This window comes from Cygnus atratus, chromosome 1 (assembly GCF_013377495.2).
Source record: "Cygnus atratus isolate AKBS03 ecotype Queensland, Australia chromosome 1, CAtr_DNAZoo_HiC_assembly, whole genome shotgun sequence".
Lineage (NCBI taxonomy): Eukaryota > Metazoa > Chordata > Aves > Anseriformes > Anatidae > Cygnus > Cygnus atratus.
Genome location: NC_066362.1, coordinates 60528555 through 60546663, shown reverse-complemented (window position 1 = coordinate 60546663; position 18109 = coordinate 60528555). Strand labels below are relative to the sequence as shown.

Here is an 18109-nt window from a genome sequence, read left to right as displayed (position 1 = left end):
CTGAAATCCTTTGAGATCACATAAACGGCCTGACATATCAAATTTGTCTGCCTAAGTTTGCTAAAGGTGACCTGGAAAGGATGTAGTACATTTCTTTTTTTCTTTTTTTAATACTATTCGGTTTTCCACCATTTTGTTTTTGTTTTGCTTCTTTGACTTTAAAAATGCCTGAAAGATTTTTTTTTATTGTTTATTTACTTATTATGTTTTCACAGTTTTTTTCTAGTGGAAAAAAAAAGTCCAAGCTCTTACTCTCTAAATTTGCAAAAACAACTCTGGGCAATCGAGGGGCATAGCATGATAATACTTCTCTGGCAACAAGTTATTAAAAACTTCTTGTCTTGCAGTGGTTCTCTACACAATAAGTAGTGCTGATGTAACTGATCGTTGGGCTACAATGATGTAATGAATCAGGTTTTACACCCCAGTCTTGCAAAAGGTTGCATTAGTGCACTTAAGGAGGAGACAAGTGAAAAAGAAGGGTGAGAATTTCATTCATGGGATTTGCTGTCAGAGAAAATATAATATTGAATTAATGCCTAAGTGATACATGCTTGTTCTAAATGTTTTTTCTTAAGGATTCAGCACTGCTGCATGAATACTTTTTTTCCAAAATGTTACTGAAATTACAACTTAACCAGGAAGTTGAAAATTTTACTTACTCTTTCATTCACTTCCTTTAACTGTTTTACTTCCATTTTTGTAACTTTTTTTTTTATATATCCTGACTTCGATATTTTTCCCTACACCCCTGGTTTAGATAGGTCTAAATTTTTTATTTTCAAAGCGATGATGGGAAAAACTTTTTCTAAAAAAAGGTTTTAAAATAAAATTTTCAGGCCTCCTTTTTGTAAAGAAACAGAAAAAGGGGCACAAGCCCAATTTTTTTTCCTTTGCAGGTCACCTTTAATGAAAATGAACTGCCTCAAACTCCAAGTGACAACAAGAGGGGTCTACAACCCTTGCGTTGTAACTTCATTTCTCAGAAGATATTTGCTTTGAGAGGCAACATGATCCAGAAGAATAAGCACAGCGCTGGGGATCTGGAACTCATATGTTCAAATTCCAGTCCTGTCAGTAACTTGCTATGTGGCCTAAGGCAAGTCAGTTCACCTCTTCTGTGCTAATATTCCTTGTTTTTTTGAAGTTGCAAACTGGGACATAGTTCTAAGTATATGTTAGCTATCTGCATAGGATATAAATAGTTGCTTCTGCTTTAAGCTATATTTATCTTGTGGGGGTGCAGAAGGTGGACTGTTTTTTTTAATCCACCTGAAGACTAAACTAATATATAAATGTTGTCCCCATTGCTCCTCTAGCATAATTCCATTGGTGGGATCTGCAGGATGTAGTGATCTTCAGAGACCTTGAAGCTTTTGTTTGCAGCAGTGCTAAACATTGATAGAAATGGATGGTAGTTGCCTACAAGTATCTGCATAAGCATGTTCATTATTGTTACCACCAGAAAGCCCTTAAAGATATGACTACAGGCATATTGTAAAGGAGGACTTAAAAATTAAATAATATTATGAACATGTAAAGTGTTGGCCATCATTCATAATTTTTAACCTGTTGTTCAAATGGTGGATCCGTAGGATATCTTTCTTATGGATATATTGACTGTGCACAGAGACGTTTTGGTCTGCTATCAGGTGTTTTTTCCTTAATTACCTTTTCCTAGATCTTTTGGGTTTAGTCCAGAGGCCACACCTGAAAACTGTTATGCATTGTTTGAAAATCTATTCAAGGGTAGCTTTACAGATAAACTTAACTGGAATGCTGTCTTTAAATGGTGATGCAGAGATTCTTGAGAAGAACCCTTCTGTTTAATACTGTATGTATTTCCTGAAACACTAAGTAGATGAACAGAAACTAAAATTAAAGCTTCCGTGTGACCTGAGAGTCTTCTAAATTCAGAGCAGTGCTGATTGTGTACTGTCTTTACAATATGCTCTTGTGAAATATTTTCTGTGTGGTAAACATCACACGTCACACAAGTGTGCAGTGTTAGGTAGAAAGTAATGGTTGGATTTTTATCGTGGCAGGTAAATGTTTTAGAGCAACACTGACAAAATGACCATTTTATTCGAGAAGTCACATTCAATTACACTTATTTCGTTATTTATAGTGTTCCTGTACCTCAGGCAGTTTTCTGTTCTCATTTCACTATTTTAGGAGAACTATAAAAGTGCACTGAAGATATATGAACAATAGCTTGTATGTGTATTCCATGTATATTTTAATAGCTACCTTTTTTCTTCATGTCAGGTCTGTACAAGCTGTGAAGATAATGCAGAAGCTAATGGTTTTTGCGTGGAATGTGTGGAATGGTTGTGCAAAACCTGTATCAGAGCTCACCAGAGGGTTAAATTCACAAAGGATCATACTGTAAGACAGAAAGAGGAAGTATCTCCAGGTAGCACACTTGATTTATAATTTCCCAAAAGATGTGTGTCTGCATTAGAAAACTGAATTAAATCAACACTTTTCTTTTTAAAATGATAAATTTCAAAAATTCTATTCCTTAATCCTTGTGAATATAAGAGGACAGATGCATTTTGATAGCTTTCTGCCTCCCAGTCACTTCAATTCTATCCTGAAGGCTGCAACTGTTTGAAATGATTCTGGTGTTTCTTTGCTAAGTGAATCTCTGAAATGATCCAGCAAAAAGAAGAGTTTTTTTAATTATTATTTTTTAAAGAATTCGATGCATTAGAGTGTAGCTACTGAAAAGAAAGACTTTGTAATGGCTGGGAGTATGATACCAATTTTTCTGCCATTTTTTTCTATCAGATATGCTGCATAGTGGTGAGAAACCCTACAGATTAACATTTGGTTATGATTTTTATGTTGAAGTGTTTTAAACCCATAACGGCACACAGGAATTTGATATTTCATGAATGGTTGAAAATTTTCTAGACTTTACAGATCAACTAAAGAAAATGCTTCTTTATATGTTTGTTTCCTCTAGATTTTCTAGAAGTCTAACAATAAGTTCATGTAACTAGTATACCACAGCAAAAGGAGCACTAATAAATTATATTTGTTTGGCACAGATAATAAAGACATTTTGTTAGCAATAAAGCGTGCCAGAATTTACATTTTAGCTAAGTATATTTTAAGTTTAAAATGTTTCGCTTTACAAATTAAAGTAGAGATATGTTATGAATTGAGGTTTTCCAAGTAGAATCTATGATAATTCAGATTGGAGGGGTCCTTAGGAGGAAGTCATCTAGTCCAACCTCCTGCCTAAAGCAGTCAGCTGTGAGAGTTCAGGTTGCTCAGGGTTTATCCATTTGGGCCTTGAAAATCAACATGGATGGATGCAGTGTACAGCCTTTGAGAAATCTTCAGTGTTCTTATGGTGAATGCCTGATTCTTCTCATGTTGAAAAAGCCTGTGCTTTTGCTGAGAACCTCTTTTGTTTCAGTTTATGCCCATTTTGTCTTGTCTCTAAGTGACATTATTTCCACTCATTTCCGGTTAGACTCACTTCAATCTTAGCAGCCTGATCCACCTGCTGGTTGTTTTGATGTTCTTCAGTAGCCCGATTCTTGGGCACATGAGCATCTACATGGCGTACCTTTACAACCAGGTTCTCTACCCGGGCAGCAATATCTTGCCACAATGCAGCAGCCCAGATGGGTTTGCACCGGCGTTCCCAGTTGTTCTGCTTCCATTGCTGTAGCCACCCCCACAGGGCATTTGCTACCATCCATGAATCAGTATAGAGATAGAGAACTGGCCACTTTTCTCGTTCAGCAATGTCTAAGGCCTTTTATAACTGTAAGAACTAAGAACTTTTATAACTGTAACAAGATGCTGCCAAATGACCTACCAGTTCTAATAAGACCGCTGGACGAGTATGATTTATCTTGTAAATATATATCTTATAAATTATATATTATAAATAAATACATATATTTATTTTTCATTGCACAGCATCTAGTCCTGTGAATTTTATATATGATGTGAGTTATCATTTCTGTAGTCTGTTTCTGCAAGGGTTGTGTCCAGTATGGTATGATTCTTTGGAGGTGGGTGTTATATTCTTTATCCCACTTTCAGATGTGGTTAATCAAAAGTGAGTGTCAAATGTACACAGAGAGGGCAAAAGTGGTGTATAACTTATTTTGAACATAATTTGCTGAGGAAACACTGACAGGAGTGCTTTCTGTGTATTCAGTCCTTCTCTGAGTCTGCTGGTCAATTTCAAAGAACTTTGATGGAGTACAAATCTGAAAATAACTCCGTGGGTTTTATTAATGAAAGTAAATGAATGGGTACAGAAGAGAGAACTTCTTGATCTGCAGCGAAGGAAGGGCTGCAGTGTGATGCCAGTTTTCACTACAAGCCATATAATCCTTATGAACTCAGTGTCTGACCCAACTCATAAGAGATCAGGCTTTTTTGGTTACATTGCATAAAGAACAATTTTTTTTCTACCATAGGGTGATGTTTCCCTATGCTCTTTGTATTTGCTTTGAGAACTGAGATTTCTGAACCATTTAGAATTGTCTCCTGAAGGGACATTAGTAACTTCTGGTTACTATCTATTGTATTTTTTTCTTTGTTCTTTTGAATGCCTGTATCTTTGATATCCTCAAACTCCCTTTCACCCATTTTGCTGAGAAAGAAGACAGCAACAAATTAGGTCAGCCGTCTCCTTGTTCCTTTTCAAGGGAACACAACGTGCTCTAGGTGATTCTGCTCGGCAGGGGGGTTGGACTAGATGATCTTCAGAGGTCCCTTCCAACCTCAGCCATTCTGTGATCCTGTGAAGGGATCTTGCTAGTTGAGGGACGTCTCTTGCAATTGCAATGGCTATTCCTGTTGTAAATATTTTTTTTGTGAGGGCATAGTAAGTTGTGGTAAAACAGGGTCTAAACGTTTTCCATGATAAAGGGTGTTAGCTTCATGCTTGATCAAGAGTGAGAAGGTATAGTTTGAACTTACAGCTGTTGTATTCTTGATTAGGTGGCCTGATACATGCTTTTAACATATATTTGAGGATTATGGTAAGGAAAAACATGAGAATGGAAATCTTTAACAATTTCAAGAGACTAGACTGATATCTTGCTTTGTTCAACAGAGGCAGTTGGTGTGACCAGTCAACGACCTGTGTTTTGCCCTTACCACAAAAAGGAGCAGTTGAAATTATATTGCGAAACCTGTGACAAGTTGACCTGCCGAGACTGCCAGTTATTAGAACACAAAGAGCACAGGTATCAAAACAAAGTATATGCTTTATGCAGATTGCTTGTATGAAGATAACTTGAAGTTGATTGTAGCTCTAGCCATATGCAGTACAGTTGTGTGAAAAAAGAGCAAAATTATCGGGTCAGAAGGGAAATAAACAGATATTGTCTCAAAAAGAATGTGCCTGACAAGTGTGTGATAGTTTATAGTTAAGCCTAATTCTTCCAGTTTTTAATCTGGTGATTTAAGAACAAGACACTTCTTTACTGTTGATTTATTTGGATAGAATTTGTTGCTATGCAGCTCTTCAGAGAGTCTTTAGAAAGCACAGGGGCTGTTTTATATAACTGTATGCTTATGTGTAATTTCTCCATTTGTCCTTCAACAAGATGGTTATATAACAGAACATTACCCAACAAGTTCAGAAGGGAGCAAATGGGCATTTCTTCAGTGAAGAGCCCTTTAAAGGGAAAAGTAAACTTGAAGTTTGGCTATCCTGTACTTTGAGAACACTATTTATAACACTTAAATCTTTGGGTTGCTGTTCTTTCGTCATTTCCTAATGACCATTGAAGATGAAAAGCAAGATTATATATCTTATAACTACAGGACAATTATTTTCTGGCTAATGCATACAGTAATAGCCTGGGACAGATGTACTCATAAGTTAAACATTAATATGCTCACCATTCCTGATGCAACCACCCAATGAACTTGCTTGCCTAGCCAGGTGGACATCAGTAGGTAGAGGCATGTTGGCCACTGTTGCTTCTTGGAACAGCCTAAATGTTGATCTTGCTGAGTTGCAGTCTTCCTTTTAAATTGTCCTTCTCTTAGGATTTATACCCCTTTCAGAATATGCCACCTCTTCTTTTCCACAAATTGTTGATGATTTCAGTTCCTTGATTTAGTGTTGCTGACTTCTACTGACTCAGCGCTCTCTTCTTTGCTCTGTTTCTACATTCTTATCTTGTACGAAATAATAGCTTACGTGCTCTTTCATTTAGAATAATGTCTACAGCACATCATTAATTTTTCTTTCAGTAAAATTGGGACAAGGTCATACAGTATGCCTTCATATTTATGAAAATCATAATTCTCAAAAGGTAAATTTAAAGTTAAAGGAAATACACTATAAATAAAATAGGCTTGCTGTTGCTGGCATGGAGTTTCAGGATGACAGATGTTGGACTTGACAACATCTTTCTTCATGTAACAAAGTCGTTTTGCTACTCCGCTTCTTAGCATATGACACCTTTTGCATGCAAAAATACTCACTAATTGTTTACTATAGGTACCAGTTTATAGAAGAAGCTTTTCAGAACCAGAAAGTGATCATTGAGACACTCATCACCAAATTGATGGAGAAGACTAAATATATAAAATATACAGGGAAGCAGATTCAAAACAGGTATGTATTGGATTTTGAGGTTAAAACTGACAGAGGGCAACTTTACTATATACTCTAATTTACTGAATTGTTTAGATTAATAGACTTTGTACCTCATTCCTCTTAGGCTTTCAGAAAGAGAAATTCTAAAATTTTCTACAACTTCTAAAATCTTCAGTTTGCCATAGAGACTGTTGCCTATTTAATGTGCTTGGTTGTGTTAGGTAAGTCTTCTGCTCAGCCTGTGGACTTAATGGCCAGCAATAGTTTGTGTGCAACAAAACAAGTTATACAATAAAGAGTGTGTAAGTGTTGTGGTTTAACCTGGCAGGCAGTTAAGCACCATGCAGCTGTTCGCTCACCCCCCCAGTGGGATGGGGGAGAGGTTCAGGAGGAAAAAAATGAAAGTTCTTGGGTTGAGATAAAGACAGTTTAATAGAATAGAAAAAGAAGAGAAATGATGGTGATAATAGGATGTACAAAGCAAGCAATGCACAATGTAATTACTCATTACCTGCTGACCGATGCCCAGCACTGCGCAATGGTCCCTCGCAACCCTGGTCAGCCTCTTTGGATATTAATCCTTCAGCATGACGCCACATGACATGGGACATCCCTCTGGCCACTCTGAGCCTGCTGTCCTGGCTCTGTCCCCTCACAGCTTCTTGTGCACCCCCAGCCTCCTTGCAGGCAGGGCAGCATGAGAAGCTGACAATTCCTTGACTCTGTGTAAGCACTGCTCTGCAACAACTAAAGCACCAGTGTGTTGTCAGCATTATTCTCATACTAAATACAAAACATAACTCCATGCCAGCTACTAGAATGAAAATTAACTCTATCCCAGCTGAAACCAGGACAAGAAGGCAGTCTTAGGTTCTTCCCCACCATCAGCACACTTATATTTTCAGCGTAGATCCCTCTTAGAAAGTGAAAGGTTATGATTCATGTTTTCATTATACTTGTGACGCATATTTGAAGATTTATGTAATACTTTCATGCTTGAGGCTTTATTCTCTCTATACTACAAACCTAGGAGAAGAGTAAATATGTAAAATGCATGTATCAGTAGACCTTTGTAACTGTTCCTTCAGCAGAGTTCAAAGGCAGTACCCAGGAAGATTCAAGGCAGGACAGGATGCTCAGTGCAACTTAAAGTTTTCCTTCTTTGCCTAACTTTGAAGATGGTGGAGATGGAAAAGAAAAAAAAAAAGAGCAGGCATTTTTCTCTTCTTTTGATGCATCTTAAGTGGTTATTGCCCACTGTCTTTTAGCAGTAGCGGTTTTCACAATGTAAGATTATGCTTCCCTGTTACCAGTTTGAACATTATTGCTGAAGTAACTAAATATAAAAGATGAGTTTCTTGTTGTTTTGTTTATGGAGTAATATTCTATCATAGGTGGAAACTGTACTTCAACAATTTTGATTGTCTCCTGCATTTCTGGAATGGGCCAGGGCAATCAAGGATTTCAATTACAACGAGCTTTTAATTTTTTTCAGTGACATATGTCAGTAATTTTACAGACAAAAGTCATTAGAATTTGCCACTAGTGAAATAATTTTGTCATAGGTCACTGGTACTTGCTCTTTCTATGTCTTCCAGTAATTTTCCTGACTAAAAATATCTAATGGTATATGTGTTTATTGATGCATATGATCAAGAAATATTGTAGTCTCAGACACAGTGGAGAGATTTTTAATACTGTGTTTGGAGGGTGGGCTTATGAGCTAAAGAACATAATTTTCTATACTGTTTACTTGCAGAATTCTTGAGGTGAATCAGAATCAAAAGCAGGTGGAACAGGATATTAAAGTTGCCATATTTACACTGATGGTAGAAATAAACAAAAAGGGAAAAGCTCTGCTGCATCAGTTGGAGGTAATTTTATTTCTATCATGAGAAACAAAAAATGTCAGTTTTCATTTTTTCAGATTAAGATTAAAGTTGATTTCTAGTACTAGACACCTGTACCTGTCCTGTTACTCTTCCAAAGCAGAGAGATGTCTCACACAAGCCATATTTGTTTACTTATCCATGTTCCTTTTTTTGTGAGTTGGGTCTGTCTCCGAATCCCATTTCTTCCTTCAGTCTTTTGCAGATCATAATCCTATGTGTCATGCATGAAAGGTCTTTCGGTCAGAACTCTCCATAAATTCAGCAATCCAATAGCAAATTGAGAGAGATTGTCTAAAATTGATACCTAGAAAATTATTACCTCCAAGTGTGCTTAAAAAAAACGTGTGTGTATAAAGAGGCACACATCTATATATGAAAACATGTCAAGAGAAAATGGAAATATGCACACAAAACCTTGATATCTTAAATGTGCACTGACTCACTTGTTTGATAGCTGCAGTCAAGGGGCAGGGGATGCTTTTTAGAAGAGCTAGGTGAAACCACTTGATCATTATGAATAACAAACAGGAAAGCTAATGCATTTTAACTGTAAATTGAACCCTTGGACTGGAAATGCTTTTCTACTTGCAGACTCTGGCAAAAGAGCATCGGATGAAACTTTTGCAGCAACAACAGGAAGTGGCAGGTCTCTCTAAACAGCTGGAACATGTCATGAATTTTTCCAAATGGGCAGTTTCCAGTGGGAGCAGCACAGCACTACTGTACAGCAAACGCTTGGTAAGGTTAGGAATACAGATCTTTGTTTACTTAGATATTATAGTTAGGGCAGATGCATGCACACATTTGTCTGTAACACCAAGGAATTAGACTTTTTAATGACTTCATACTACTTAGAATGTTTGTATGTAACTTTTTCAATTTTTTTCTCAAAAATGTAGATATAGAATGTTTCTAATAATTTAGCTTCACTGGTCATGATTCTATCCTGTTGTACTACTACACAATCACTGTAGATCCATAAAAGTAGTGATAACTCCTTTATTCTGAAGTAAAAACCTTGTAGCCATGAAACACGGCAAAAACGTTGCATGTCCTACGTTATTATTTGAGGTTCTTTTCAGTGCTTGTTACAGCTTCTAAGTTCAGAGAAAGAAGGTATTTATATATCCTGGAGTCTCATATATCCAGCATTTAATGTTAAAAAAAAAAAAGTATTGCCTTGTTCTGTCAGACTCATCTTCCACTAAGTCTTCAAAAAATGATTTGCTAAGCTGATAAAAATGAAGCTGAGGCTTTTGCTTGTTCATGCAAACAGTTATGAAACTGAATATTTCAATGCTATAATGATGCTTAGGATCTGAGTACACATGGTCTCACTAGGCTGACTGCTCATGATGAACAGAACCACCACCACCCAAAAAAAAAAACAACAAAAAAACAACAACAAAAAAATGAAATTAAAAATACTGACATTTATCCAGAGGCTGGTAGATTGTACTTGCCAGATGAAGGAAATCTGTGGTAATGTTGAGGAGAGATGCTAGATCGTCTTTTTCCAGTTCCTATAATTGGAACACAAGTTCTCTTTTTCTTTCCTTATTTTCTCATTGCTTAGTTGAGAATCTGCAGGCTTTTTGGTGTATTTTTTTTAAACCCATTAAAACACTGCAGGGGAATAGTCCTGTAGTCTCTATAGGAGATAGTTCTATATTTGTTTTTTCAACTTCAAGTGGTTAAATTCACTAGGCCTGCCTTATACTGCCTGAGCAAGTATTTTTTAATTAAACGGGTAAAAAGGGCATCAAACTGAGTCATGTTGTTGATAATCGCCTAGTGTTGCCACAATGACTTCTGCTATATGAGTAAGAAAACATGGTATGTTGCAGGCGTGTTAGTCTTATAAATATTAAACATCCGGAAAAAGACTGTCTTAGCCAGTAAAGACTCAGCAAATGAGAGAGAATTTATAAAAGAACAGATAAAACTCAGGCTCCAGATTTTTGCTGAAGGTAGTGTTATTTTGGAATTGAGTAGCTGGCTTGTCCATGGACATCTGGAAGACCTGTTCCAGAGCAGTGACACATAGAGGAGCATACGAAGCTTCTGCTCAAGGATATCCAACCACTTGAAACTAGCAGGGAGGAATACCTAGCAGACTTAATTTCAGCATTAGAATTTTGAGGTAATGCCTTACTCCAATGAAATAGCATACTAAACAGTATAGAAGACGTCAATTTCCTAGCCTAGTCCTCCAGCATGAACAAAATATTTTTTAGCTACTACCATTACTCACAGGAGGTTAGAAGTCTAATCGTGAGTTTATATACAATATATATGTGCACACAACAGGAGGAATATATGGAACAAGTGGTGACAAAATGTGTTTTCGACTTGTATTGGTGACAGCAGAAAAGAGTAGGAATTCTACAGCGTAGTATAATTGACTCTGGCAGTGTACACAGAAATACTAGGAAGTCTGTATTCAAAATAGTAGGGCACTTTAAATTTTCCATAGTCATTTAAAACAAACAAACCCTCAAAACATGTAAGTCTCGCTAAATGTTTTTGTATCTGGTCAAAAATTGACACGTTTAAATGAAAGAAAAAAGAAGGAGTGAAGTGGAAAGTCTTATAAAATTCCTACATAAAAGATAATTGGTATTATTGTAGGGAGATATGACTAAATAAGTCTCTTCAACTTTCCTAGGGAATTATTTGAGAAAAATCTGAGAGGAAAATGAAATTTTAAGGAAATAAGCATAGAACTTGATAAGCTTTTTCCTGTATCTGCTCTTACTGTAAATCACTGTCTGTGTTAGATACTTCTAGTGAAATAATTGCAAGAAAATATTTTCTATTTAGGAACTAGATAAAGACTCAGGATTTGATAGAGCCTTCTACTTGTGTAACCTAATCATAGTCCAGTCCTTTGGAACTACCTTTGGAACCAAGGAGTTCTAAGAATGTGAAGGTGTCTGAGAATTTTCAAATAAATTTGTGAAAGAAAGTATGATAGCTCTCTACTGGACAAAGTTTATAAAAATCTATTCTTTGGCTCTCTGAAGAGATGTTAAATGTACTACAGAGGAAAACTCCCTGTGATGATACTTTTTGCTAAAAGGATGGGATACTGGTCTTTGAAAAATGAATGGGTTAACTTAGGTTCAGGAAAAAAAAACACACCAATGGTTATGTGAATCCCTTCTTTGTAAGTAGATTGAATGTGATGACTGAGTTTGTGGAAGGATATGTATCTCTGCAAGGGAAAAGAATTTTCTTTATGTTGATTGATTTTTAGAGCTACTTCAGAAAGAAGAGAGATGTTGAAAATATCCCTTTTATTTCTTGTTTGGACAAGCTTTTTTATCTCTTACACACCAGATCTCTAGGGGCTTGTTCAAAGCTTTTTGTTTGTTCTTTTTAATAGTTCATATTCATGGCTTTAACCCTCAGAAGAAAAACTCTTGTTTTGTTCTTGTTCTAGATTACATATCGACTACGCTATCTTCTCCGAGCGAGGTGTGATGCTTCACCAGTGACTAACAATACCATCCAGTTTCACTGTGACCCTAGCTTCTGGGCTCAAAATATTTTTAATCTAGGTATGGTAAAGTTTTATTAGCCCTTTGGCAGCTTGCTCCCATTTTGAAAGCAGCTTTTTTTGTTAAGATGAATAGCCTCTGCACTATTTATTTTTTAAATTTTTTAGATTAACCTGCTTACCTGTAGAAGGCATTTGAAGTGTGTTGTGTTGAAAAAGAACTACTGATGAATACTTATGATGAAGTATTAACAAACTTCCCGTGCTTGAATGCTGTGTGTGATGGTGTGAAAGTAGCAGCTTTCAGTTTCCTGGGCAGTACGTGTGACTTCTAGGTTCTGAAACAAGGAACACAATACATAACCCTACTTTATAACCTAAAGTCGGTCTCATTCTGCATCTTGCAGCCCTTTCTTCTACTTCAATCCTATCTTCTCAAGCTGAAACCCACAGCAGCACCGTAACATGTTTAAGAACCCCTATTTGCTCCCTTGTCATGCTGAACAATAAGCTTTGGAGAAGTAAGATGAAGAGAAGTGAAGAATGCCAAAGAAAAATAGAAGAACAGGAAAGAGAACATTGCTTTTGGGCAGTTGTCTTGTTTTTAAAATCATCTTTCCTGAAGTTCGGAGTGGTCTTCAGGGGAAAGCATGTTTTTAACAGAATTGCAATGTAACAGTTCATCATCAGTACTCTGATACCTTCTGGGAAGTTTTTGTTCTAGTCTCCAAACTACTGTTTGTATTTTTGTTTTACGGCTCTAAGCTACTAGGTTTTATGACACTACTGAACCCCAGAGCCTGGAAGCTTTGCAGATAGTCCATTTGTGTGATTGCCTGAAAGCCTCTGAGTTTAATGGAGATAAGCATGCTAGGAAGTCATCAGCTTCAGAGCAGGAATTGAAACTCAGAGATCTTTTTAGGATTTTGTGACTGCTGCTGTACTTCCTTTCTCTCTCTACTGCTAGCTTTATTTTTCTGTTGTATATAGAATGCTTTGGCAGATACCTGTGCGACCTTTTCTGCCTTTTGTCATAAATTACAGTCGGCTCTACAGATGTACAGAGAGGTGCAAATGTATGTTTCTCTACAAAGGCAGAGAAACAGTGTTATGGCAGCACTTTAAGGCAAACATGGTTTGTTTCCCCACATACCAGGATGCTAGATAGTAGCAAGGAAACTTTCAAAGTTCTTTCTTCGTAAATAAGTTTACTTGGGAAAAAAAAATCAAATGTGAATCTGCTTCTGGAAATGAAGTGTCAAGCCATACAGCGATGACTATGTGAGCTGCTGCTAAATTGAGAAGATGTTTGTTGAGGGGGGACTTTCTTGTGTGCATTTTTTTTACTGTCGTTTTTTTGGTTTTGCTTTTTCTGTGCTTTTCTAATCAAGTGAGTCTTTTTGATCAGCTGAAGTCTGTTCCCTTAATTTCTGGAAAGTGTTATATTATAAATGGCTCTTGTATGGATCAGCAAAGGAGTTTTTATAACAGTTTATCTACTTAAGTGATAGATAAAACCAGATCATGTTATATCTATCTGGTTTTGGAAATTGCAGCATTCAGGCTGTTAAGTTTATGATCAGAAGGGTTCAATTTCAATAAATAACCTAGATCTAAGAACCACTGAAGGAAAAAAAAAAAAAAGTAACGGTCTAAGTAAGTGTTGTGGTTTAACCCTGGTAGGCAGCTAAGCAGCACCTAGCTGCTCATTCCATCTAATGGGATGGGGGAGAGAACTGGAAAGGTAAAAGTGCAGGAACTCATGGGCTGAGATAAAGACAGTTTATTAGGTAAGGCAAAAGCCGCGTGCACAAACAAAGCAAACCAAGGAGTTCAGTCACTGCTTCCCATCAGCAGGCAGGAGTTCAGGAAAGCAGGGCTCAGCATGTGGAACGGTTTCTTGGGAAGCCAAACGCCATCACCCTGAATGTCCCCCCCCTTCCTCCTTCTTTACCCCAGCTTTTGTTGCTGAGCATGACGCCACATGGCATGGGACATCCCTCTGGCCAGTCTGGGTCACTTGTCCTGGCTGTGTCCCCTCCCAGCTCCTGGTGCACCCCCAGCCCCCTCCCTGGCGGGGCAGCACAAGGAGCTGATGAGTCCTTGGCTCTGTGTGAGCACTGCTCTGCAACAACTGAAACATAGGTGTTATCACTGCTATTTTCATCAAAAATCTAAAATACAGGCTTCTGTGAAGAAAACTACTGTCCTGGTTTTGACTGGGATAGAGTCAAAGAAACAAATTGCTCTGGGAAAGACTTGGGTTTTAGTCAGGCTGCATGTTACTGACAGGGTGATAGCATCTGTACACTAATGGGATAGCTTTGGATTTCAGAGTGTATTTAAGAAAATAGAGTGTTTAAAGTGTTTTAATTCCACAAATTGTACATGACCCCTAGTTTTCTAGAAAAATGGAAGGGAATCATTCTCCTATAGTAACTTTTGGTTAAGTAGCTTTACACAACAGATGTTAATTACATCTTCAAAAGCCTTTCCAGAATTAGACTTGGAGAGAATGGAATAACAATGTGATATGGGTTTGGTAATGGTTGACTGTAGTACAGTTGATACCATTCTTTGTCAAAGTAATCCCTTTTCTAGAGAAAGAAAGTAAAATTTATCTATTTTCCTTCATGCAAGGAAATATATGGGAAACAGTTTTATTCATCAGCATTTTTCTCTGCTTGTTTTATGGGAAATTGCCTAGACTTGTTATAGGCTTAGTAAGGGCTATTAGGCAATAATAGGTTGGTAGGGTTTTTCATTTTGTTTAACACATCTAATATATTTGTTAATGACTGACATGGTAGAAGCGTAATTAAAATGTATGCAACACCCAAATTACTAGGTGTCAATATGAAAAATAGGACTATTAGTATTCTGTCCTACTTTGCGCTACAGTATGTTGGCTGGCCTAGACTCCCTCTGTGTCTATGCACAGCTCTTTCCCTTATGTGTCTAGCTAGGGAACTAAAAGGATACTTCTTGCATAGCTTCTCAGCTCTTGGGATGAAAAAGAGGAATATAAAATGCATATTGCATTTCCTCCTCCTTAGGATAATTTACTCAAAATCGAGTCAGGTCAGACTGCACAGGATCCACAGAGACTTACAGATACGGGGAGAGACGTGGTAGTGTGATGTTAAATTCTGCCACGACAGGGATTGTCAGACTGTCATGTGGTGTGCCCACCTCAGGAGGTGAACTCTTCTAGGAAGCGGTACTAAATCTCTGAGAGATAAGGGAACTTGAAGTGTTTATCCCCCTCTTATATTGAAAAGTTGTTGTGTGCAGCCCTTCACAGATTATTGGAATTTTTTAACTTTCAGTCTTGGACTATAGCTTTCCCTACCTTGCTCTGTTTTAAACAAATTATCTTTCTTTTTCTTTTCTTTTAAAAACAGCATACTAGTCCCTTGAGTCTAAATCAACATGTGTTCTAGTTGGAATTCATCTTTCTTGGATATGGTAGCCAGAGTTTTATATGAGAGCTTCATATAATTGGACTGTGTATTTCTTCAGATAAAATCTCTCACCTAGCATTAGTGTCTAAAAGTTACCTGTCTACTCAAGCTTTCCTATAAATCAATAGAGGGAGGAAACATTTCCTGGAGTTGCCCATCACATCCAGGAATTGGGACTGAGTATCAGGAACTGAATACCATTTGAATATTCCATTATGCTGACTCCGAGGCAAAAAAAAAAAAAAATCACAAACCTGTAAGTATGATAACACAGTTAAATTTTTGATGAGATCAGGGTGTTCTCTCCTCTCCCAGAGGAACTGTTCCCTTGTTCTTCTGGAGATGCCAGAACACTTTTCTAGGGGAATCTACATCACAGAGGAGGCTGCAGTACAAGGCAGTTTGCTAGTATCTCCTTTTTCTGCATTATAAAATACAGCCATGTTTTTGCCTGGAAACAACATAAATGGAGTCCTTTATCTAATGTTTAGCCATCTTTTGTTACAGTAATGAGTGATGGCCTTATGGTGTAAAAAGAAATATTTGTGAAAAATAGTATTTCTAACTGCAATATTTTAGTATTCTTTTTATTTTATTTTTTAAACCAGGTTCTCTGGTAATTGAAGATAAAGAAGCAGCACCGCATATGCCCAAGAGCCCTGTGATGGAAACAAATTTGCAGCCAGCAGGCAACTTACCTTCAAACCAGCTGTCTAAGTTCCCAACACAAATAAACTTGGCTCAGCTCCGACTCCAGCACATGCAGCAACAGGTTATGGCTCAGAGGCAGCAAGCTCAGCGCAGAGCAGGTCCAGTAGGTTTACCAAATCCAAGAATGCCTGGAGCTATGCAGCAGCCTCCTGCTTCTCATCAGGTAAGATATGACTATTTCTAGAGAAGATTCTTTTTTTCCATGTTGCTAAAGAAGGAGAAAGTAAAGAAAGAAATTAGATCTAGATACAGAATTTCAGATAGCTTCATGTTTAGCTGATGGCTACGTGAATTGGCTAGGGAACACGTTCTTTACTGAGCATTGAATGGCCATTTTAAACTTGTCTGGCAGAATGTGTGGTAATGCTCAGCCTATTACTGTTGAGAAAATAGTATCATATGGTATCCAACCATATGTAGTGCTGAGCTATGTATTCTATGTTTTGTCAAATTATTATGAAGTGAATGTGTCATTCACACACAGTTTGCATGGAACTGTGGTTCTCCCATATAACTTTCAAAATTGGAATGTTCTTACTAGCTCTTGTGACATATCTGCATTTATTATGTCAGAATGATTCAAAACTGTATACTAGGTTTTGTTTTTAATTTTCAATGTGTTGTGTGATCATTCAGGTAAATGGGACGATACTCTGTTTGCATTTAATGTAAGTGCTTCAAAAGTGAAGGGCATTAACAATTTCTGGAACACTGAATTGATATCACTTAACTTACAGAATTTTTCTTCACGCAGGCACCTCCGCGCTTGATTCATTTTCAGAATCATAGCCCTAAGTCCAATGGTTCAGCTCCTCCTGCACAACAGATGAGATTTCCCCCAAATCAGAACCTACCAAGGCAAGCAATAAAGCTCAACCCATTGCAGATGGCATTCTTGGCACAGCAAGCTATAAAACAGGTAGAGTTTCTTTCACATGCTGTGTAAAAATAAAACATGAAATGTGCTTTATATCATCTTACTTTTGTATTATGTTTCAAGAGTGCTATTCAGTTGGAACAGAGACTGCTTTCTTCTCTGTGACAAGATACCCACGGTTTTCTTAATGAGAACTGTCAAGTTTCTTTCATTCTGACAGTTCTAAACTGCTACGGAAGTGAGCCATTATGTGTGATACATAGGTGTTTCGTTCTGTCTGCTATTACTGTGATCTCTGGCCATTTATGCAAAACTTAACGAGGACATGGTCTATATATGACAATCAATGAATAAACAGAATGGTAAATCCCAATATTTAGCGTAATGGTAACAACTTTACTAGAAACCAGGTAAAAGCTTGACTAAAAAGTCATAGCTGCAGCCATTCTCCAAATTATACCAAATCTGGACTCTTACAGTTGAGGAATAGAAAGGTGTGGGTGTGGGACCTCTGCTGAGTAAGAGTGATTGATACCTAGCTGATCAGCAGTTGAACTGGGGCAGGAGCAAGTACTTCAGAAATTTTCTGTCTGTTCAGCAAGCCAAATCTTCATTAAAAAAAACTATTAACACGTGTTGTTAGGTATTTTGAAGGAAAGAGAGGATCATGTTGCCAGAGACAAGCAGGGAAGAATCTGGTTTGTGACCTGAGAAGTAGAGTAATAACATTCATGATTGCAATGCTTATGATGTCAGAGAACTAATTTGAACAGAATTGAAGAAAGCTGTACAATATCTAAGAGAACCTGTAATAACAAACTAAATCCGTTCTGTTGTGAGCATCTGAAAAGAAGATTGGCCTGTCTGCAAGCCTTTCTTTCAAGTATTTTCATTATCTAGTAATGTCTTTCTTGGACTAGAAACCAGTGAATAGAATGACTGACTAGAAGGGAGTTGAGCAGAATCAAATATTGCCTGCAGTTGCCATGAAATTCCATTAAAGTCATTGAAAACTGTGTATGTCTACATGGCAATGAAATTTAGTCTGTACACTTTATATCATATTGTTAA

The 18109-nt window shown here is 37.2% G+C and overlaps 1 protein-coding gene across 1 annotated transcript in view; it reads left to right on the top strand.

Moving 5' to 3' along the window:
• Positions 1-18109, top strand: part of TRIM24 (tripartite motif containing 24) — a 58690-nt gene that overhangs the window by 26771 nt on the left and 13810 nt on the right. The window contains exons 3-10 of the mRNA XM_035561679.1: positions 2269-2416; positions 5093-5225; positions 6494-6610; positions 8352-8466; positions 9076-9222; positions 11930-12047; positions 16059-16324; positions 16916-17080. Coding sequence (XP_035417572.1) covers positions 2269-2416; positions 5093-5225; positions 6494-6610; positions 8352-8466; positions 9076-9222; positions 11930-12047; positions 16059-16324; positions 16916-17080 — 1209 coding nt within the window. The remainder of the gene's footprint in view (positions 1-2268; positions 2417-5092; positions 5226-6493; positions 6611-8351; positions 8467-9075; positions 9223-11929; positions 12048-16058; positions 16325-16915; positions 17081-18109) is intronic.